This window comes from Battus philenor, unplaced genomic scaffold (genome assembly GCF_028537555.1).
Source record: "Battus philenor isolate CCGP_79_NKW_IND1 unplaced genomic scaffold, ilBatPhil1.0.hap1 SCAF_10, whole genome shotgun sequence".
Taxonomy (NCBI): Eukaryota; Metazoa; Arthropoda; class Insecta; order Lepidoptera; family Papilionidae; genus Battus; species Battus philenor.
This window is the reverse complement of record NW_027181662.1, coordinates 8,196,897-8,222,296: the sequence shown is the minus strand read 5'-3', so window position 1 is coordinate 8,222,296 and position 25,400 is coordinate 8,196,897. Positions and strand designations below refer to the sequence as shown.

Genomic DNA, 25,400 nt, shown 5'->3' with positions numbered 1-25,400 from the left:
TGACTTATATCCATACTTGAAATAAAGTAGTTTAAAGTCATTGCAATGTTATGGTGACCTCTAAACATATGCTTCGTGTTTACTGTGTAAACATTTTATTTTGAGATGGTAATGATATGTTAAGATTAAATAAGTTTTACCAGCGTTCATACCAATAACAATGTTCAAAATTAATTTCAAACCTTGTAAAATATTAAATAGTTTTGTTTGTTTTTGCTGCCCTTAAATCTATCTTTCCACTGACTTTGTGTTTGTTTTTCATTAATGTTAAATGTTGATTACAGATAATGTTGTTTATTACTTTAATGGTTTGAGGTTACGGAGCTCTTGAGGTTATTCTCGACTTCTTTACATTATCTAAGATTTAGAGCTCCCTTAGGAGGCCGCCAATGTTTTAGGTCGCTTTGGTGGCTGTTTCATGAAGTAAATGGGCAAAGACCTCGATAGAAAACTTGGGCCTGGTTTATCTAGTACTTCGGAAACCATTGTACTAGTACTAGTACCGGTAACACGCAGCGAGACAGAGAGAGCATCGGCCGCTTCTTTCCTTCACTCCGCTGGTAACTCCCGCTGCGCCGGCGCACATGTTCCTTTTTCTTTGGTCTTTACCTCGTCGTGCTTTCCTAAGATGCAGTACATCCGTTTCGATTAGCACTATAGAATTTCGATATCTTACTTTTATTTTTTTTGATAATATTGCTATATTTGATTGTGGTTACGCGATATTTCATGTTTTTATTTAAAGATGCGCTTTGTTTCTCGACATCTTGAAACCGTTTTCCAAGAAGTTGCACTTTTATTTTTTGCAATAAATAAAAGACGTATTGTCGAAACTGTAATGCGAATGTCCCAAAATTTAACAAACGGATTCAAAAATAATATGCTATATTATTCAAATATTAGGTTGTTTGTTTAACGCGTTGACATGGTGGCAACACCAAAAATATCTTGCGTACTACTTAGCTGTTACTCCTGTTTTTCTAGAATAATTGTTTCATATTAGATCCTATTATGTTGGTCATATTATGTATATATGTAGCATTTTCTTTTATATCTTTTGGCAATTGTTATAACTTATTAGTATGTATTATTTATGTTGTAATAAACACGAAAAGTAAATAGATTAATTGCGGAACTGATTTTAATTTTCAAAAACATTTTTTCTATTAACCTAGCGCATGTTGTAGTAGTCTATTATTATAATTGCAAATAGCCCTTTATTTTTTATTAGATGTGTATTTGCACTATTAGTTTTCAGGCAATACTTAAAAATAAGATTAAAATAACTGCGACAAAAACTATACATGAATAAAAATTATATTTCCATTAAAATGCTGTCTTTAACCATTGTTATTTGTATATAAATAAATATTCAATTCAATAAACATTTTTCAAACAATGCACTTTATAACATCCATAAAAAGAAAAAAGCGGGGATGAAATATAAGAAATATTTTAAAAAGCAACAGCAAGAATAGAGGCAATTAAGTTGACTATCATATAAATAAATTCACTGAGCGTTCTTGAACATGCATATGTTGATTTAACTTGGTTTAAATTGTTCGTGCCTACAATGTGAATGACATAATTATAAAATTATTACATTTTCAGTTTTTAATAAGCCAAAACTGAAGTTTCAGTTGTCCCTTGTTGTGTTTATAAGTATTAACATTACGATGCGCCTGCAATAGATAATTAGCAAATGTTATGACGTGAAATGTAATATGAAAGGTAGTATCAAATACCGTAACGAAAATGTTAAGATTAATTATGATTTGTGTAATGTTCAAATTAACTTTTTGTTAAAATACCTAATTTTGATCGATCACAATGTGTAATATGTATTTGAAATATCAGTTTTTGGCGGAAACAGTTATATTTCATTGTACGTAAAAAGTACTGTTTAAGTTTTTATTACGAGTTTTGAGAAATTGGGTAATCGAACTAGTTGAGGCTAACCATAAATGTTTGTGGTGGCTACAGTTGGATAAAACATATATTGATATTTTCTTCAAGTCAGGCCACTGCAGGAGGAATTATGTACTGCCGTTTACAGCATGGTTTGCCACGCGGAAGTGTAATGGTGTACAGTCAGAGTAATAGAAAAAACATCATACGGAGCATAAAATAAATTTATTTATTTTAACAGCAATAATATTAAAAATAATTTCTAGGGTTCGCCACTTGCCGCTCCATCAGATGCATACGGTTTGTCGTTGATTTATGAGACACACTTTATGTCTAAATTTATTACGAGTAGGAACTATAGAAGAATGATAGAAGCTTATGGTGTGCTTCATAAGAATGCTCAAGGTCATCCCGTGAGCAATGAAGAGAACTAAGCTCGAAATTGCGCTGTGAGATCGAATTAGAAATGAGAAGATCCGTAGAGGAACGAAATTCACCGACGTAGCTCGAAGAATTGCTCCTCTAAAATGCAGTGGGAGGGCACATCGTTTGTGTCGATGGGCTTTGCAGCCGAAAGATTTTCGAGTGGCGACCACGAGCCGAACGAAGAAGATGCAAACTTACTGCAAACATGAATTTGTACCGGGCAATACATATCAGGTATAATAAATTATTAGTTGGTTAAAATCAGTCAAAATGAATTAGGTTAAATTTCTGTGTCTAATACGATGAAACATTATCATTATACTATTATTTCAGTCTATAAGGTAAATGGCCTATCACAGATAACAATACCACATATTATCAAAAATAAACATAACGTTTAATCTAGCTTCATCTTAAATGTGTGCCTAGGTAAACAGACATACACACATTAAAGGTCGCACAAGTTGTGAAATAAATATTTATAAACAGTTATGACGCAGTATATCTTGGGATCTGGATTGGAAACGGCACTCGTTCTACAAAAAATAATTTACGATTTTTTTTTCTTAATTTGCTTTTCGGGTACCGTGTGTAGCTTAGTTACCACCATTTCTTCCAAATTTCGTAGGAATGTATTGTAAGAATTGTTGTTTTCAAAGAAAGTCAGCTTAACAACCGTTTTTAATATCGCTTTAACAAAATTATTTCAAAGGATGCTTACATTCTTCCTTATGTTTGATAACGTCGGGAATTCTCTTTCGATCTTCCAACCAGGTTCGTCGTCAAGCTACTTTTGTTAGAGCATTTTTATTGTTATATTGTTCTACTAATTAAATCTCCGTGTTAACTGTGTTGTAAAATAAACTCGTGAAATAAAACGTCTTCATCAATTCTCAAAAAATTGAATGGAATTTGCGTGTTGATATAAATTTAAAGTGGTTTAGTCTCTTATTAAATAGATAGATATTTTTATAAAGTATTATTGGACCTCTGTACCTCATCAGTAAGTGTACAGTCGCTCAAACAGCGTTGATGAGGGCTATGCTTTGGATTTATTTACGAGATAGAATCCGAAATGAGAAAAGTTGTAGGTGAACGAAAGTAACCGGCAGTTCAGCGAGTTAGTAATAAAGTAAATGTATTGGCAATGGCTAGGCATTATAGCGCTCCATACGGATGGCCTCTGAGGCCCTGAAAGTTCGAAATGGGGACCACGTGTTAGCAAGCACAGCGTAGGATGTCCACTCACAATGTGGACATATGACTTTATTAAAGGTCTCTTGTAACAGGTATTATTGGAAATTAATGGTGAAGATTTATGTCCAGTATTAGACATGCTGTGGCTCAAATGATAACGATTAACGGTTATTATGCAAGATTTGATGTATATTTGGATAAAACAATTTTTAGTATGACGACGAAAGAAATGGCTAATTAATCAATATATCGAAAGAATACCTGTGCCAATATTAAATGACATTTACGTTGACGTTTATAAATTGATAATATTGGTATTATTATGATTAATTGCTAAGCCGGTGCAAGCAAACAATGGTTTAATTATAGTAAGCTTGACAATATCAATCGATTAAACCGGGCTTCAGTACGTGCGGGACCTTTGAATCGGAATTCTAAAGACGTATTGGACAGTCTAAGACGTCTCTCTTATCTGAGTCTTCACGCTAAGTCAATTTATGGAGCGTCAATACACATGACCTAAAAGCTCTGCGGGCTATGGGATACTACATGTTAATTACCTTTCCTATATCGTGACGGTAGGTGGAATAATGGCACCGAATAAGATTTTGATTTCTGGGTATAGCGTTAAAGTTGCAGCAGAAATGATTTAAGATCTAAGTTTCTTCGAAAAATTTTCTTTCACAGTTTACCGGCTGTATTGATGTTATACAGGATGACCACGAGCTGGTGGACGCGGCATGGGTAGATCACTCACTGGCACGTAGTAAAGGTCGCGGGAAGTCGCCGGATGTGGGCCGGAAGGATTCGGCTGAAATGACCACCAAAAATTTTAATTAATGAAGGTAATAATGCTTTAGTAACTATACAATACTTATAAAAACCCTGTGTATAAAAATATATGTGTCTTTGAAAACTTATTTCCATCCTTCATCATATCTTATGGTGCATAAGAAGATTAGTAAAACTTAACATGGCTCTTAATTTTACCACACAAAGTAGAATTAGCTTGGTATTAAATTAAAACACTTTCATTTTGTTAATAGTTTATTTATTTAACGAATCAAAAAACTGTTTAGTAAATTTTTACGAAAACCGTAAATTGTAGCATATTCCTAAATTAAAATAAAAGCGATCTCAAACATCACAAGGCTCTATTATTAGAAAGTTAGGGTATCTCTGTTATTAAAGTTACAAAAATTGTGTGCCTGCCAAAAAATCTTTTAGATAAAATGATAGCAATGTTTGGGAATCCTTTTATGTTCCAATTAATCTTGAAGGATTACCGCCGGAATGAAACGAGTGCTTTGATGTACTTAAATTAATATATTAAATGGTACACGGTAAATACAGAGCGTTACTACAGAAAAATGTTCTATCCAGCCGTGACGAAAATAATAACTAAAATTCGAAAGTCCTGTCAGCGTTACAAAAAAACTGTTGCCTTCAGGAAAACGCCATAAATGTAACATTGATATAATGATTTTTTTATTTCATGGTAAATTTGACTAGATATATATATCAGATATAGGTTTGTAGAATTGGAGATTTTTGGCTTGAAGGTTTTATATTCACGATAGTTGGCATCAATTTATATCAAAAACCCCTCAGTTTGAAATGTACGTACGTATTGTGTATTCGGAAAAAAAGACATGTATTTTTTTATTTATTTCAAGATCTTTCACGGCTTGTAGGTTCATACACAACAAAATATATACATTAACAGATAAACTCTGCCAATTAGTAAATACATATCATTAAGGATTCAAATTAAAAATCACCGAAGCAGACATAAAATAAATAGAAGAAATTAACTCAGAACGGTGTGTATTATATTGACAGTGTGCACAAAGGTTTAGTGTGTGTGGAGTATGTGTGTTGTGTGTGTTTGATTAATGATTGAAGTTATATATAGTATATATATAGATATCTTTTTAATACTCATTAAAATATGTCCTTTTAATCACATAACGATTCATTGTTTGAAACTCGAATTTCTCTTTGCAATTGTTATCTTTGCAAAACTGAAACATCAGAATTTTTTTAAACTTGCAGTCATGATGTAGTTGTACAGATGCAGTATACATTTTGGCAATAATTGAAACATTTAATACAAACGTACAAACTTATTTGCTTCAGTCATGTTAAAAAAATAGGAATTATAATATAATTTTACCCATACAATATTTAATATTATTATTTAAACGATCGATGACAAAATTTAAATATCAAAGACTGCTTTGATGTTACCTATTACAGCTATTGAAGCTTGAATTCGTAACTGATTTCCTAAAATTCCATCCCCTCTGCACTTTATCACCTATAAAATGCAATGTCTTCCCTTCGCGCGGTTTAGTTCACACGCTGTGTTGCAGCAAGCGGCTATAGCATCATTTTTGAGATGTATTTTGGCGCCAAAAAATATACAAAAGTTATTTATGTTATGTTATAGTATTCAGTGCAATAAGATTTGTTATTTTTAACGGTAAGTGTGCTTAGGGATTACTGTTTCATTTTTCTCGTTGTTATTTTAACTTTTTGAGCTATTTTCATATAATAAAGATTTTTTTGACATATAAAAAGTGCAATGTTAATTATAAATAAGTAAGTTTAAATAAAAATGCAAAAAATACACTTTTATTTGCACTGTAACGTATAAAAAAATGTATATAAGCGTGCGGGTGGGTATGTGCGATACATATACATGTACAGGAGATACAATATCACTTTGATACAAAATTCTTTCACAACTAATACAGAAATAGAATTTTTCTTGTAAATTTATTTTCAAATTAATCATCGCCGAAATTAGGAATAATTTTTTGAGAAATAAATGACATAAAATCACCTAACGATAAGATTTTATTTTAAATATCAGTTTTTCAGACTTATTTATATGTACAGATATTATTATTTTTTATTTACACAGTAACAATATATTGGCAAAATAAAAAATAGCTACAACACTTATGAATTTTTATACACATTACTAATATACACACACACACACATATATATATATATATATATATATATATATATAAACGTATGACGTAATGAATACATTGTCCGCTACCGATATCCCTGTACCACACCTTAAGTATGTGCGTGATGAGATGGGGTGACTATCGGACCTTTCGTTTCGTCTGTATGCTCATGTCTAACGCGCGTGGCGGCACTTATGTTCTTTGCCATAGGTTCCTACCGGCCCTCGCTTCACTAAGCTGCGGTACAGCGGTTTCGGTAGCGTTGGTAGAAAAATTGGTAGAATCAGCGACCTACGGTAATAAATTACCTAACTAGCGCTATCCTAGTCGTACCCTACTTTAACGACGAGGAAACACTAAAAAGAATATAACATTTGTTTAAAGTTCATTTATTAAGAAAAAATTGAAAATAGTACGAAGGAGCTTAAAGTAACTAACACTTATAAACTTAGTCTTTATTAATTCGTGTAAGTAAAAAGTAAGACTCCAACATTTCTTTTCAGTTTATTGAATTACAAATACTTCATACATCATACATCATCATTTATCATAATGACTACTTGAAATGCGTATTTTGATTAGAGCCAACTATTGCTTCCGTACTCTCTTAAGAGTTGAAAGAGAAAGTTATTCACAGTTTCCAAGTCACGTAATAAGGACCTTCCGATAACAAATTTTACAACAGAACAACTAGTAGAACGTAAGTACGAATGGATATAATTTCGAAATGTTTTGAAAATCACATTCAAATAATAAAAAAACAAAAATTACCAAAATATTTTTTTTTAATTTTATTCAGTTAGGATTCAGATTCGTTGAAATTAGATTTTATTAACAGGACTAAATTAGTAATTTAATGTGTTTTGGTATATCTTAATTTGTTATGTCTTTGTTTTTGGAACGGTTTTTTAAGTCCATAAGATATGCTATTAAGTGAAACGGTTCTAGAAACTTACTGACTTTAAGGCGCTATTCTAAGATTGAGCTGTTGAACAAATTGTTATGTCTTAACTTTTCATCGTGATAAAGTTAAAAACAAAATTCATAGGGAGATTATGGAGAAGTTTCATTCAATGTTATTTGTTTAATTATAGTTTATAAGTAAACTTAAGTTTGTACAACTTGTGCATTGTAAAATCGATAGTTGTTGTAAGGATACATTATTGATTATTATTATTTATTAATTGTGTAATTTTATCAAAACATCGATTTTTATAATCATGACGATACCTATAAAGTTTTGAAACATATATGCACAGCGTTATAGTGCTTGTACAATATTTTTATGATCGTATACTCAAAGCCGTAAAACCTCCAGTGGTTGACATAACATTTTATCACTGAAACACATCAATTTTTTCTAATTAATTTATTAATTTATTATTCACCGATAAAGTTACTGTTATTATTAAAATGGAACAACAAGATAAACTAAAAAAAAATCGTATGCAGAATAACAATACATGTACAACATAATTTTTTATGAAAAACTAACGTTCAATGAGAACTTTTATCAAAGTTAACGGCTAGTATTTATAATAAATATATGTTAAAAACTAAAAGAAAACAGCTGTTTTTTTTTTTTAAATTAATTAAAATTAGTGATTCATTTAGGTTAGAATAATATTTCATATTCTATATAACATCTGTATTTTTACCTTAATAACGTTTAACATATTTTAAATATTTTACCGCTATGCAGAGATACGTGGTCCAGGGTAGAGTAGATAGCTATATAAACAATTGTTTTCGAGCTTTGCAATGGACAGAGCAGATGTCGGTCGTGACGGATTGGATCTTGAACGAATGCGTCAAAGTGCTTTAATCAAGAAAAGATTGACTGATATTGTGAGAAAAATCATGCATCTGTGTTCATCGCTTCTCTACTAAGAGCACACGAAAAAGATGTTTTAAAAACTAGCTACGATTTTCTCAAGAATTTTGCTACAGATTTTCTTTTTAATATGGGAGACTGAATGAATAATGCTTAGCTTTTGATAAATATATTTTATCCACAAATATTTTGGAGGCCTTATTAATTTTATTTCGGAATACGTTTGATCCATCCTTCCCACATCCCGTCGGTATTGTAAACGCTATAGTTTGGTAAATTAGAAGAATATATTATACATGATAACGTAAACGGTTACGTAAAAATCAATGTCAATGAAATTATTACATAATGTAGAGCTTAATATAAGCGTAATTTTTTTATGCCATAAGGTTTGGTCGAAGTTTTGTTGTATTGATTGTTACTACATGAACTTTACTATTCTTCTTACGATTTTTAATTAATTAACTAAATGAGTAGTGGCAGCCCAGCGGTAGAGGACTGAGATTTGTAATTGTAGGTCACAATTTCGATTCCACGGATACAATCTTATACAGTTCACACTTTGTGTATTATATAGGGTTCCACTGCGTACAAACAAGTATCCAGAAGATGAGTAGCAGCGTCTTCTGTGTAACACAGCTACCAGCGTGCCATAACTACACTGCGATCGCTAATAAGCCTTAAAGACAACAAGTCTTAGAGACTTGAATTGAATGTATATGTATATATAGTAAATAATTTACTTCTCGTTTTTGTTGATCATATCACTTTTGTACCCAAACTAGACAGTTTCATTACTCTTTTAACTGAATTCTGCTTTAAAAAAATATTAAACACTCTTTTAAAGTTTATGAAATTATTTACGGCTTCCATATCTCGCGCATTAATCTCCAGTTAGCTATCTGCTGTGTCTATATCAAGGTTAAAAACATCATTATCGTGTTTTTTAATATTTTGCAACAATATTCAGACTAAGTTATGTTAAAATGTTTTTTTTTTTATCAGTGACAAAATCTTGGAAGTGACATTGCTTGCCCGCGAGCAAACTCGTAAGTTTGTCACGTGTGTTGCAGGTCTGCATGCTTATATAACACGTTTAGTAGACTTTCCACGATTGTATATCCATATGTGTTCTAAAATATTTTTAAGGCATAAACTTAAAAAGTTTGAAAAAAGAAGTATTAGGGACACTAACACAACTTCAAATCACTTGTATAACTTCTAAAGATGAAACAGTATCCACTACTAGACATTTTTTTTCATTCTTACTATGTATATGTAGTACTTTTAGCTAAAGTGTTTCTTCAATATGAGCGAATTTACTGTAAGTATGTAAACGAAAGATATGACGATAATATCAATTTTTATCCATGACTATTTCATGCAAATGTAAATTGTATGATGTTCAAATGGCTTGGAATTTGTTTTATTTATAAAGTGATCGTACACAATGATAATAAATATAACATTACATATCATTTATAAATTTTGAAAGATATGACATGATGGTTAAACAATTTTGAAATTATTTTGTTTTGTGACCATATAAATAACAAATATAACATTACGTAAAAGTATAACGAGTGGGTTCAGAAAGTATTTAATATCGGTCATAGATTTTGAGAGATTGTCAAACATCGGATCACGTGTTTGTTGTATAGGTTGTACTTATGATTCAATATTGAAGGTAAAATATTTATGTAAGTAGGGCATTAAAAATTAGCCATTCGTTCAATCGGTGGATTAAACTATCGCTGCATTTTTAAAGTGTTTAATTAAATAAAAAATTAATACTACGTTTCTTTACGTTATATTTCTGATATAATGTAATAATAAGTATTGTGTTATCGCTAACATGTTTCAAATTAACCAAGGTTCGATAAGTACATCGCGTACAATCACTTGTTATTTGATTATAACAATCTTGTATGAACGATATTACCTATTAATTTATGTAATCAACACTTGTTTTAACACGCACAATTTAGTTCGCATACCATACATCGACCTCAAAATTTATTCATTGAATAATGTAAGGGATATGCTTGAGTACATCTACAATTTTAATAACGTATATGCAGGTAATGGAATAAGGAAATACTTTTGATGCCCAGAATACGGATGCGAATATTAGTATCGTAATTGCAAAATATTAGTTAGTTTAGTTAAGCCAAGTTAAACGATAAATTACTCACAAAAGTTAGCTTCATTTTACTCATTTAATAATTTATTCATATAATTATTCACAGAGGATTATCTACAGTGTTACTTTGAGTACGTTATGATAAGAATGCCGGAAGAGCCCAATTTTATAGAAATTAGAATCAGGTTGAACTCTCCTCATTACAGGAAGCCATCGGAACGAGGGTTCCTTATACGCCCTAATCTGAGGATAGCCCATAACAAATTTAGACCGGTTGTTTGGTCGTCACTCTTACAATACTCTGAATACTCAAACATAGTTTTTTTTATTTTCAATCTTTATAAGCACTTAATACATTATTTACACATGTAATGGAATTCTTTGCAAATTTTAATTTAATAAGGTTTTTCCTTAATTTATTACAAAATAATTAGTGACTTAACATAGGAATATATTGTGATACATAGAATTTATAGTGTTTTCACAAATTACAAGTGGCAAGGAAATGATAAATTCTACAGGAAATAATAAGACATATTTAATCCAGTGACCGTATAATTGCTTATGATAACAAACCCTTAACTTCAAGGAAAACCCTGACGATATCTTTTCTGACGGCAACATTAGCACTGAAGGGTGTATGTTTATGTATAAGTGTAAGTTATCTTTCAATGAACTTTTACGATAATAACATAATTAGCAAGATCTTTGAAGTTTGTTTGATGTTTTGTACTATTATTTTGCTATTTATGAATATTGCCTTAAAACCATTACAATTGTTATGTGTAACCTATTATTTCTAATTAAAATCTCATAAATAACAGCACGCAATTCAAATTGCTATTGTAACCTAAGACTTAAATTAATTATAACGAATCAAAAAACTAATGTTTCTTTCTTTGACTATTTTTAATAAAATAAAATATATTTTTTTACTGCTCTTGCAGCTCTAAGAATGAGATAACATATTTTTTTTCAAGTTTTCCTTAAAAGAACATAATCTTTACAAATCTTTTTTCAAATAGTTTTTTTGTAATTTTTGCAGATATAATATGTTATTCCTTCCTATGGCAAAATTAAAAACATGTCTGGTTTTGCTTTCATAATCTTAAAAGTAGCATTGTGCAACTTATAGTGCATGTGAACGTTTATCATGTGCTTTCTAGCTTGGCCCATTCAATAAGTGTATTTATGTAACAAACCCGTATATGTTTGCACGAAGCTTTTATTGATTTCATTCTTACTGTTCTAGTATTCGTTTAGATTTACCAACTAATATGTAAATATCTTATTACGAAAGAAACCGATCGATATTTACGAGTATGACAACCGTTTTCTGAAGAAATATAACCAATGTGATATAATATTTATTTCTTAACTTTGAATAAATAGCACCAAATGTCGATTTTCAAGTGCCAAAGATAAATGTCTAATACAAATTTTTAATGCGCCGTCTGTTAAAAAACCTATTAAGGATTTAACGCTAGTTGCATTAGTAATTAGAATATCAGGCCAGTGATTAACATAAAATACAATATTACATTAATTATAGAAAAAGATCTAAATAAAAAAAGTATGACAAACCCGTTACAGCTAAAACTAAAAAATTGGTTTAGGAAATCAAGCAGTTGAGTGAACTGAGGCCAAGGCTGCAATTGTTGCAACTAAATACCAAAACGTCTGCGGATTGGTTATTGAATGTTAAACTACAACTAACTTGCTTATAAAGTTATCAACCAAGAATCCTAGTACATCACCCTTAAACTGTACTCTGCCTTATAATGGTGGTTCAGTAGCCGTGGCCTGACTCGCTCTAAGAGGCACTTACATGTCCAGTCCAAAGTTTACGGCTAGAGTAAGGCGGATGATTTGAGTAAAGTCTCTTGCATCACGAATTCGGTGCCTTTGGGGTTAGGAATGATCATCCTCTTCCACTGCTCAGTTATGGTCGAGCCAAAAATTAATAACTGCCGCAAAGAGTAGAAATAAACTTGTACTTGTAAGTAATTGCGCTCATGATCTGTTTGACCTTCATAAGGGACTCAAGGAAGGTCGTTGAGAAGTAAAGCAAACTACGTTGCGGCTTGCATTTCTTTAGCAGAAGGAGGAATCGAAGGCCTGCGAAAGCCGAAGTGTTCTCGAAGTCATATAAAGATGATGGAAGAACGTCATGAGAATTTTAGTCGGTGCAGGTCTGACAAAACCCGTCTTTGAACCTGGAATAGCGGTTATGCGAAAGCATTACTTCTCTTCCATTCTTTTCCGCCTTCCTCTATAATAAATTAGGCGCAGGCCTTTTTTTATGTTTTTTCACTTTTCCTTATGTCACGCCACCGTCTTCGCGATGAAACTTCGTATTCTTTCCAAAATTGGTATATTAGGTTATTATTTCTTAACTACAGGCTATTCTCATAAAATTACAAGTACTAAAATGAATTTTTAAATTCTTGTTAATTTTGTATTAATATGATCAAAAAGATTCATCTTAATAAGAGATAGTGCAATAAATATAATTTAAAGTGATTTAAAAAAAATTGCCCTTACTGTTCTTCTTAAAGAAGCCACTATTCCTAACAGTCTTCAATAAATTAACGTTATGTCGTATTCTGTCCATTAAACATGCCATTTCAGCAAGCTCTGTAAAATAAAGCTATATTTTAGGTACGGTAAACATGAAGTTAATGTTGATGTATTGTTTCTGATAGCAACTTTACGTGACTTCATAGAGAAGTTTATAACAAAAGACTGACAAACAAAAGGTAAAGATTACATTAATTCAAGACGCTATCTGATGATCAAAGGCCTAATCTTACACTGGCTAAAATATTACGTTAATAAAGTTGTAATGATAGAATCGAATTAACATTAATAGCGACTCTCGTGGTTCAATAAAGAATATGAATATAAACGAGAGATAATTTCGAAAAATTATTATTGCGGTATTTTATGTATTATGTATATATAACAATAATAAATTTGATATTGGCTTACTTGATTGCTAATGATCGTTTTTTTATTTACGATAAGTCAAAATCTAAGAAATAATAGATCGGTGAAAGGTGACTCGTGGTATTTAAGGTGTGAAGTAAGACTTATTTGTAATACTTACAAAGTCAGTTTACTTACAAAACCTAACCTAATATTTATATATATATATATAAATATGTGTATATATATATATATATATATATATATATCTGATGAAAGAGATGTGATCCTTATAATTAACCCTATCGATCGATGCCTCAAAAGTGCAGGGTGTTATTTGTTTGGATTTAATGCGAATCGAAAATCTGTGAATGCAGTTCTGTTTATTTTTAACTTTCCCTATAGCTGGCGTTAAAAAATTCCACCCTGTATATGTATGGATATATATTTAAGGTTATATAAATATACATACATACATACATATATATACATAAATATATGTACATATATACACACACACACATATATATATATATATATATATATATATATATATATATATATGTGAAATTTTAGTGTTTCTTTTGTAAGTGCAAGCTAATAGATTCTAGAAGCAAGTGTAGTATCTGTTTATAGATCCGACGGACGGATGTGTTTAATTAACCAAATTTAAGTATCCGTGTTTAATAGAAGAGTTTGCATAAAAATTTTATGTGCCGTTAATTTTGTTTCAGGTACAATGATTAAATCGGCGACTATTTTTATGTTGGTGTTTTGTACTGCCGTCCATGGAGGTTATCTTAACTACTTAAATGAAAATCTTCCATCGTTCATAAAAGACGCCAAAATTTTCAACTTTCTATTTTCTGGAAGTAATGGAGTATCTGGTAAAAGGCTTATCAAAAGCAGGTTTAGGTAAGATTAACAAACAATAAAATATTACGAAGAATTATGAGCAACTTTATAGTCGCTCAACGCGCGATGGAGAGAACTACTCTCGGTTTTCACTACGTGATCGAATCTGTATCGTTGTACCGTGTATGTATACCTGTACCGTGTTCCGTGTGCATTTAAAACTTTAAGCATTTCAGTAATTTGACGTAATCTTCGATTCTCAACGAATAATATATTAGTAAATATGTATTTCCTACCAGCTTGTAGGGCTCTAATAAGTTTATCTAGCTAGGTATAAACCTGGTGCTTATTTACGCTGCCAAACAATTGTTATAGCCAACATTATTAGTATATGGTTAGAGTGCAGAAGTTAGAAAAGCTACTGAACTAATGAGATGTACTTTTTGTCTATCATGATCCCATTCCTCGAGCTTCTGGATTACTTAATGATCCATGCGGTTAAAAATGAAGGAAAAACACATGTGTTGAATACACCTTGATCACCTGTTCTATTAAAACACAGGATTACTGTACACATCTGGTTATAGCTGGACTTTCGTTGTTTCGCTGGTAAATTTATCCACAGCAAACATAGTGAGAAGAAATAATCTTAACTCAGAATTTATGTCCTAAGTTTCTTGTTATTGTTTTGTTTGTGCACTACAATATTAACTAAGTTCATGTACTAATTTTAATAACTGATATGGCAATAATTCTCTTTATAGGCGAGTCCTAGACATACAAAACCACTAACAATAACAAAGGATTATGCAAACCCTTACGTACTCCTTAAAGGTACATTACGGATATTAATGTACCGGTACGGCTATTATAGAATACTTAACATAACATGAAAAAAAAAACAATAACTTAAGTGATTGCTTATTTATTTATTGTAATATGTTGGTTATAGTAAAATTCCGCATCCACACATTTTTGGACGAAAACCGGAAGTGAGAACCTGTGGCGCAGCTCCAAAATTTTGTGTAAATTCTAGATACAGAACCATTGATGGGTCCTGTAATAATTTACATAACCCAACTTGGGGTATGGCCCAGACTCCTTATGGTCGTTTGATAAAGTATAATTATGCTGATGGTAAGCTTTTTAAATAAACTTTTAATACCTTTATTTTTACAATTATTATTCGAGAATAGTAAACTAGGATTAATGTATCGGTCGTGGACGAGTGTTAGCTCAAGCTGAGGTACTCTTGTGAGGTCTTTTGAACCTAATCACATTGAGTGTCCGCCAAAGCGATGATTGCATACATACAGAGTTCGCAGACTCCGGTGAAATTGTAATAAGTAGCGATCCGAACAAGGCTTCCCAGGGAGTCCTCGAGCTTCGCTACCTTAAAAGAGGTTTTGGGCATAGTACCCTCAGCGCCACTTGCAAATGCCGCTTGATCAGCAGTACAGATCAAGTCGAAAAAAGTGCTATTTTAGTTACACTTATTGTACCTTTGTGACTTATTCCTGAGTGTGGGTCGAGTTAAATTGACATCATTCCACTATATGTACAAGGAAATAAAATTCGTGGCTACATACATGTCTATTTTATTTAACAATATTCTCTTTAATTATTTTAGGTATCAGTGCAATGCCAATTTCTTCGTCGGGTGGCCAATTACCCAATCCCCGTGAAATTAGCTTGAGGCTCTTCAACGACAAGCATTTAATTGATCCCGTTTGGAATTTGAATACCCAACAATGGGGTCAGGTTTTAACTCACGATATGTCGCTTACAGCTGGCGTAGCACAATCACGTAAGTATGTTTCACATTGTTACTTTGATTGCACTACAATCTCTTTGCATAATTTTAAATAATTTCCATTTTTGTCACTTGATAAACTTACTGAATTTATCAGAAAAATGTGTAGATAATTTGTATACACCATTCAACATTTTGTACATTTCGTCGACAATATAAGACTATTTAAAAAAATATTTGATTGAATATTTTTTTTGTATTCGTTTTTCATTTTCGAAAATACTACTACGTCTCAAGTGAGGAGTTTACAATCTTCTATTACTTTGTCCATGTCACAAATTTGACTTCTTTTATTCTTCTTTTCCTATTCAAAGCATTATACTTTAAAATAAACTACCACTCAGAGTCGGAAAATCAGCAAAACCGTCAAACATGTTTAAAAGGATGGTTCGAGACTTATTGGTGGATGAACTGACGTGAAATCTGTCTAGTTATATGATATACAGTGTGCATTGTGTATATCTTCAAATTGTCTATCCTCCTATTTAATTTTGTGTTTATTAGTAATTATCATATATACCTAGTACATAATATTTCATATATTTTATGTTATTTTCCTATCTCATTTACATGGATCTACTAGTTATTTATGCGCTACCCTAAGTTCAGTGGTAGAGAACACCTAAAAGAAATTAAGATCAAAAATTCACCACGTGTACAAAGAGTACATATATTTAATTTTATTTTGTTTTGCTTTAGATAAGGATTTATTAACATGTTGCGATGATAATGGCCGTTTAGCACCCGACGCTGCGTTTAATCCATCATGTGCTCCGATTATCATTCCTCCTACTGATGTCATTCATGCTCCACAAGGAACTCAGTGCATTAATTTCGTAAGAACAGGAACCACAAGGGATAGAGGTTGTACACCGCCAAAAGCTCCCGCCCAACAGGTACACCTTTACCGTAGTCGATTCCAGTTGTACTTTATTAAAATTAAATTAAATAGCTTTTTAAGCAAACAATAGATAATAAAGATAAAATGGAAAATAAATATCCTTAACGACAAGCCAGAAAATTAAAACTACAGAACTGATTGATCAGTTCAATTGACATTCACCCAGTTGAAGTAAACAATGCATTGTCACATGGTTTTCTTTGGTTCTAAATTAATAATATAGTCTTAAATTCACGTTTCCTAATGTAAAAAGTGAAAGTTTTGGCATATTTATTAACAAAAAAGTTTTAGAGCTGGCTGACTCAATGGTTTTCTTGAGCATTACTTTGGATAAAAAGCTTCAGTAGAACCCTCATCTCTCTCAAAATTCGCAGGTAAACTTAGTTCTGGTGTTTTTGCTAAAAAAAAAGTTAGACAATTACCAGGCATTAATACAACTCGACTCATACGTTTTATTTATTTTTATAGCGTTCTCTCTTACGGTATTTTAAGGCTATGCCGCCGATGCCAATTTTATACTTATTGGAAAAGAGTTATACGAGCTATTTATAACTTAGGAGCTAGAGATTCCGCGATAGATTTTTTGAAAGAAATTGATATTGTAACGTTTGCTTCGCTGTACATTTTTAAATAAATATTATTTATACGCCATAATTTAAAATGTTATATGAAAAATAATGACAGACACACGATAAATACAAGAAATAAACAACTCTTAACGCATAAATTTAGTCTTCAAAAATTTAACAAATCCTGCACGGGTCTGAGTATACTCATATGTAAAAGTTTCACAATATACCTTAGGCTATCCTTTTATTAGTTTTAAATCTAAAATTAGAAGCATATCATTAAATCAATCTTATTATTACATTCAATATTTTTAGATGATCAAAATATAAGGAACTTCGTTTGTTCACCTGGTTGATATTGAAATGATAATGTACACATTAAAATTGTTAAATGGTTTCTTCTCAACAAATCAGAGTACAGAGTCTTAAATGAAAAAAATGTTAAACTAGTAGACGACTCAAAAGCGTATGTAAATGCCTTCTTGAATAAATATAGAAAGCCTAAAAATCTTTAGGACAAAAAGGTTGTTGAATCATCATAATCTCGCCTATCTTATATTTATTACTAATATTAATTTATTATTTATATTTTAGCTTAGGTTATTACATAATGTTTTCCAATCGTACAAACACAATTATTAATATATGTTATTGTACTCAAAGAGAGCAATTATTCACGACAACTAGCTGTCCCACGCCCGCTTATCATAGCCCGCACTGCAATTTTTGATTCTTCATAAAATCCATCCAATAAGATTTATAGTTTTAAAATATGCTTGCTTTAATAACTCCCTCGACTATAGAATCTCATCAATCTAAATTTCTTAATGTCGGTTTTTAAACAAATTGGTGTGCTATCTCATCAGGATATATAGGGGCAATTACTTTTGCCCCTATATATCCTGATGAGATAGCACATAGGAGGGAATCTCATATGTATTCTATGTAAATTGATAGATTAAATGTATTTCATTTACGTATAATTTTTGACAGATTTCAATAGTGTCCTCTTACATGGATCTGTCAATGGTATATGGCGCTAACGACACGCAGGCTGCGTCGCTCAGGGCATATATCGGAGGTCGTTTAACGACCGTTACAAGAAGAGGTCGTCAATGGCCACCGCAGGAAGGAAACGTCAGCTTAACTTGCGAATCTGCCCTTACACCTAACGAACCGTGTTATTTAACTGGTAAGTTTGATAAAAAGTGTTTTTACAACTTTCACTATTGCTTTTATTTGTTAAATAATGTTTGACGGTTTCAAGCCTTTTGAATGTTATTTGTTGATATAAGATATAAGTATCATATATTTATCAAAATTTATATCTTACCCAAAGGTTAATTATAATTTTAATGCATCATGGTTAGTAATTATCGGAATTCACCGACAGGTCGCATCAAATGAAATCAAAAGCCCATTTTCAACAGAGGTTGTTTTACGGCAGAAGTAATTATGATTAGTGTTGGTTAGCGATAATTCGTATTGTTGGAATTGTATATAGAAATAAACAAAAATAAATAAATTTCTGTTTGTTATAGGTGACTTACGAGTTAATCAAAATCCACAGCTAACGATATTGCAAATTATTTTATTGCGTGAACACAATCGTATAGCTAATATTTTGGCCCGACTGAACCGCCACTGGGACGATGAGACTATCTATCAAGAGGCGCGCCGTATACACATAGCAGAGATACAACACATTAACTATTATGAGTATCTACCTGTATTACTTGGTCAGTAACGAAATATTTTTTTTTTATAATTTCTTGAATTTTGTTTACATTTTTTAAAGATTTATTTATTTTCAAACATACAAAATCTTTACAAATACCCTAAAATTGAAACAATGCTGTCGCTATTTATTAAAGTCCCTTTTTCAGAATAAATTTTTATTAAAATTAAAAAATGGTACAAATTCCCAGAGGATTCCAGATTAGGTAGAGATTAGAATTTTTTTTACATTGATTAAAATAATAATAATTTAAGCGGCCATTAAATATTTAGAAAATTAAAATTAAGTAGGGTTCTTCTTTTGAAAAGAATTCTAAATATTGAGTGTAATTTTAGGTTACGACAATATGGTGAACAACAAACTAATCTATCCTGGAGCGCAAAATTACGTCAATGATTACGATCCAAACGTGAACCCTACAGTACTTGACGAGCATGCCACTGCAGCCTTTAGACATTTTCATACGTTGATTCGCGGATATTTACAGTAAGAATATTTTACGTAAACTATAGTGCTATCGATTCACTGCTCAATTGTTTGCCTTTCATTGCTATTACCGGAATGTTACTAAATGTATATTATGCACTAAAGTACTGCCGCGCTCGAGAAAGCGAGGCGAGGTGTGGTCCGTTGACGCCGGACTGTTGTTCCCCCCGGCTCGTACCGCGCATAACTATAGCGCGGTACAACGGTTCCGGTAGTGTTATAATTATAGACTTAGTGCCTTTTTTCTACGTGCAATTAGTAAAATTTGATAAGCTTACCTCTAATTACGATTTGAACGCTTAGCCTGCATAAGTGTAGTTCTGTAATGATAGTGAGTTAACATTTTTTTCTTCCTTATAATAATTATTAATTATAGTTAGGTAAAATATAATATTATGCATTCAAGTAGTTTTTCTTGGTGCAAGTGGGTAAACATATCTATGTGATTTTGCAATTAGTTAATTATTGTTACTACTATATCATATTTGTTTAGTCATTGGTCTGTAATCTTTCCTTATAAAAATACATTACACGAACAACCATATTATATTTATTTAAAAGAGGTGAAGCCACGAGTGCTGTCGACTAACATTATCCATTAATATCAAAAAGTTCTATGTTCGATAAGATATCATTTAAGGTTTTTATAGATTACTGTGTAATTTCTATCTAATAAGAAATTATTTTTCTTGCTTTTTATTGGTTACGATTAACTATTAAAGATTCTAGCAGTTTTTAATGATATGTATCAAACAGTACCTAGCTTTCAAACAAAATTTGTATTTCGAAAAGGTAGGAGATTGCTTTTGTCTGTGCATGCATGTTATATTCTTCGATAGTATTAAAGATTTTTTTTTGTTTAATGTAAAAACATTTTCTTTCTTTTTATGTTTTGCTTTCCAGATTGGTTAACGAGAACCGTAAGTCGGTGGGTGCCGTGCGTTTAAGTGACTGGTTTAACAGACCGATATTGATAGAAACCAGGGATGTATTTGATGATTTGACCAGAGGTCTTACAGCGCAGGCACAGGACTATAGCGATCAATATTGGGATAGTGAAGTTACACAATTTCTTTTTAGGTAAGAGAACTATCTATGGTTATTAGAGAAACCTCTATGATCAAATAAGTCACTGTATTAAATTTATGGTGACTTATTAGATTAGTAAGTAAGCAATCAATAAGCAGCAAAGAAATTTAAATCGCAATGTTATGCTAGCTTCACTGGTTTGTATAGAAATACTTTGTGTAAAACTGTACACATTTTATGAAGCACTACATGTACAGCGGATTGGCCAATTTAAGTGGCAGAGGGCAAGCAACATAGCCCGAATAAAGATGGCCGCTCTTACCTTAAGGTTCTAGAGTGGTATGGGCAGCTTAAGACATCCATCTACAAGGTGGATAGACGAACTTGTTAAGATTGTAGAAAGACGATGGATACAGGTCGCTTCCAACCATTGCTACTTGAAATCTATGAAGGGCTCATCTACAGCAGAGGAAGTCTTGTGTAAAAAGATGATATTCAAAATGAATCCTATAGCGACGTTCAGAGTTTAGTTTACTTTTTATATATTATTATTTTAAATCTTTATTCGAGAAATGATTATTGTCCCGGTTAACATGTTATAGCTTGAGGAATGATAATTATAAAAATGTTGGTGTTTATAGTTTGTATGAATTATGTTTCATAAAAGACGTAACAATACATACGGCGGAGATTTAAGAGCTGCGGACATACAACGCGGCCGTGACCACGGATTAGGTAGCTATGTCTCTACACGTGCCGCTTGCAACCTTCCTGTACCAAAAACGTTCGAAGACATGACGGATTTTATTTCAAACGAGGTAGTATTCAATTAATAATAAACAGTAATTCACATATAAAAAAACTTAGGAATTTCACATATTTTATTATTTAAATTGCAATTATTTACACGGATCACACGATAGAATATATTTACACTGATTATAAATGTTTATTTCATAATATTTTGTTTTGGTTTAATCTTCAGTTTATTTTTTATGTGTAATTGGACGTATGTCATTGTGGTGTGAAATAAATATTTGCGTTATTTTATCTTATGACTTTGTAATCATTAAAGCTATGTATAAATGTGTGTGTGTTTTTATGAGCTAGGTAATTTTTAATTTCTTAAACATCGTTATTTAAAAAAAATCGTTAAGATTTTGTTTAATTTCGTTCACTGAACTAGTACATTATACAAACTACAAAATGCAAATCAAGGAAGTTAATACAAGAAAATAATAGTATAGTTTTTTGCGTATACTTCCTAGTATATTTTCTTATGTATACTTTCTAGAAGTGAACACCACATGCAATAAAAAGTAAAATAGGAACTGCAGTGTGATTATTTGAAAATAAAGTATTATAAACGGAAATAATTTTCTCAGCGTCTTGTTTTATAAGTCATCTATGAATCATTTAGTAAATAAACAAATTAAAATCCTTAATTAAAGATTAAGTCCATGTTATCGGTACGACTAGATCCGATTATGAGATGGTAAATAAAAGAATTTTTTTTTAACAAACACAATCGTTTTAAGTAATAAATACTTAAAACGTTTGTGCTTGTAAATAATCTCTTTAAAATATTAAACAATAGAATTAATTAAAAAAGGAAAATAGGGTATTAGATATTTGGTAATATTTTTTAATTTCACATCAAAATATATCGATTTTATTTAATCGTTTTAGAACGTAGAAATGCTACAGAATCTTTACGAGACACCAAACGACGTGGAATTGGTAGTTGCAGGGTCCTTAGAGCGGAACGTCCCTGAAGCACAAACGGGACCGACCTTTCTTTGCATAATCACTGAACAGTTTTACCGTACTCGTGTCGGAGATAGATATTTCTATGAAAATGGCGACGATCCTGAGACTGCTTTCACGCTAAGTAAGTTACTTTTTAAAAACACTTCGTGTTGAAATCTATTAAAATTAAATAGCATTAGATCCTGATACAATGTGTGAATTTATACAATCAAATAATTTTAAATTTTTATTTTAATTCCATCTTCACAATAAAAGGTCAACTTGAGTCTATTCGACTTGGATCCTCAATGGCTCGCTTGCTTTGTGACAATGCTGATAACATTCAATTAATGCAGCCAAGAGCGTTCCAACAAATTGGTTTCGGGTGAGTATTCTTTTTAATACTAATAACTGATCTCAACAGAGTGTCTTCAATAGAAAGGCTCTAAATTTTTACATTTGTGTCTTGTTATGTTCATACATTTTGAGTATTATATTTGATTAATGATGTATAAATGCAGTCTCTCATAAATAAACGATAATAAAGGTATTGGCTAAACGTTGAAAAATTATTTGCCTTAAAAAAAATTATTAAATTTATGCATCCTGTGCTATACTTTTTGTTACTATGACTACTATGTATACTTTTCTAATCTTTTTTCCACTTTTAAATGTAAGTTACCTTTCTGAAAACAATAGAAAAATCATGCCTTGATTTTCATAAGAAATAATATTTTCTATCTCATCTTTTCTGTCTCATATTTTTCTATCTCTATGTCATTGTTTAAATCAAATTAGAAATTTTCATTGAAATTTTTACGATTAGCTATTACTTATTCGTTCATCTGGTGTCGACTTGACGTTGATTTATGGATATATAATTATTTATATATTTCAAATTATTATTAATTTAGCCAAATGTGCATAACATAATCATTACACAACAACACAGATATAATATAACAATAACTGTTAATAACCCGATTTTAATTAACTTTTTATTATTTTCACAGAAATAAATTAGTGCCATGCAACGAGCTGCCATCCATTGACTTAACACTTTGGCAAGAAAGTTTTGATAATTATAGAAAATAGCTCATTTAATAAAATCGTGGAATACAATACTCGTTTAGTGCTAATTTTACTCCACATAACATATATACAACGAATAAATAAGCTCTGAATAAGGAAACGTTGTGTTAATAACGTTGCTCCTAATAGAAATTTTATAATTCACATATAAGCACTCGTCACGAATCTAGGCTCCTTACTTCGCGAAAATTTCACTCTGCTCCGCACCTAGTTTATAAAAAAAGGAGATTACTATAGTTGTATATTAGATAAGACAAGTTTAATTGTATAATTAACGGCTAGATGTTCTACACGTTTTTTTTCGCGCTCAGTATTAGCTAAATTAGGAATTTTTTTAAATAATCCCGAAAGTTATGTCAAACATTAATGTTAATTTTAAAACACGAATTAACGATACTATCTAGTTGGGTTTGTTATAATATGCATTAGGACGGCTTTGTCTTCAAGCCGCGTGCCATGTTAGAAAAACCCGAAATAATATAACCTTAAAATATTTACTAACGTGATATTCGTGTTGAAAATATACCCTATAAGTTTTATTATTAGTTTTTCTTTCAAATTCACGTTTTATGAGAAAAGTTTTTTCTACCATTTCAACTACCTCTTACTGTAAAAATCTATTAATTTAGAGTTTGATATTTAATTAAGGTGAATTTAGATAAATAATAATAATTAAACAATAGTGAATATCTGAAACCAATCTATGGCTGTGTCGTAAGCCCTCTACATTATCTCTCTACCTTTAATTGTAAGATATTTCTATTCATTTTTTATTGATAAGGTCTTAAGTAAACGTTAAAGTATTTATTGTTTTGATAACATTCTTAACACTAAGATAAAACACCTCCATGAAACCATGTCATCGGATATTATAATAGGAATTTGTAAATAAATGATATTTGTAAATAACGTATTTATTTTCCTGCCTTTTACTTACTTTAGAATCATTAATGGGACGTGAACACGTGAACGTGCCTTTAAATGATCATAAATATCTTCATTATGTCATATGATAGACGCCCACTGCGTGGCACAGGTCTCCCCTAAAGACCGCCATGATGACCAGCGGTTCTCCTAGTTGGAGATTAACTGATAATGACAGTTAAATCCATACAAAACTAAAAAGTTTTATTTTTAACTATTACGTCATAATGAATGCTAAGTTCGGTTTCCTTAGAATAATAAATAAATAAAATAATTTTTTGTCAATGGTGTTATGTTAGCGGTTAAGACCGGATAATAAGTTCACACATATTAGTTGGAGACCATATTTTCACGGCGTAGATTATTTATCTGTGTTCATTATCATCAATATAATTTCAGCTGTAAAATGTTCACTGCTGCACATACGCCTCAGTAAATGTAATATTATTATTGCTACTGTTTCAAATTTGAAGACATATGTTTTAGCATAAATGTTAAATATTGTTAATTTTAATTCAAATGAATGAAAGAGTTCAAAAAAAAAATAACAAAGTTTTTTTTAAGTTTTTGTCAAGGTGTCTTCAGAAAAATTATTCCTACCTAAAGACTAGACTCTAAAGCTTTTTAAAAATATGCCTGCGAGTCGCTATTGAAACTGCCGCCAATTTTGCTTGTTTACAGCATGTATCAGACTACTCTGAGATGCCAAAAAGGCAACAAATATAGTTGTGGCCATTCAGTGTCACTTCTCTAAGATATGACTTTTCTGGGGAATATTTCGCGTACGACATTAATGCTGGCATTAAATATATGATAAGTGG

General features: G+C 31.2%; 1 protein-coding gene across 1 annotated transcript; it reads left to right on the top strand.

Moving 5' to 3' along the window:
* The first annotated feature begins 427 nt into the window (after positions 1 to 427).
* LOC137926950 (peroxidase-like) lies at positions 428 to 23,658 on the top strand. Its single transcript, XM_068770702.1, has 13 exons — positions 428 to 560; positions 14,158 to 14,338; positions 15,231 to 15,415; positions 15,909 to 16,085; positions 16,791 to 16,987; positions 18,555 to 18,753; positions 19,103 to 19,300; positions 19,635 to 19,785; positions 20,689 to 20,865; positions 21,482 to 21,632; positions 22,504 to 22,705; positions 22,840 to 22,948; positions 23,577 to 23,658. The coding sequence occupies exons 1-13, from the start codon at positions 428 to 430 to the stop codon at positions 23,656 to 23,658; spliced, it is 2,142 nt and encodes a 713-aa protein (XP_068626803.1).
* Positions 23,659 to 25,400: the final 1,742 nt, after the last annotated feature.

Bases quoted from the DNA above. Each gene is read 5' to 3' on its own strand.
- LOC137926950 (XM_068770702.1), top strand. From the start codon at position 428: ATGGGCAAAGACCTCGATAGAAAACTTGGGCCTGGTTTATCTAGTACT. The intron at 14,339-15,230 runs GTAAGATTAACA...TGTTGGTTATAG, and splicing joins CTTATCAAAAGCAGGTTTAG to TAAAATTCCGCATCCACACA. The intron at 20,866-21,481 runs GTAAGAGAACTA...GTTTCATAAAAG, and splicing joins GTTACACAATTTCTTTTTAG to ACGTAACAATACATACGGCG.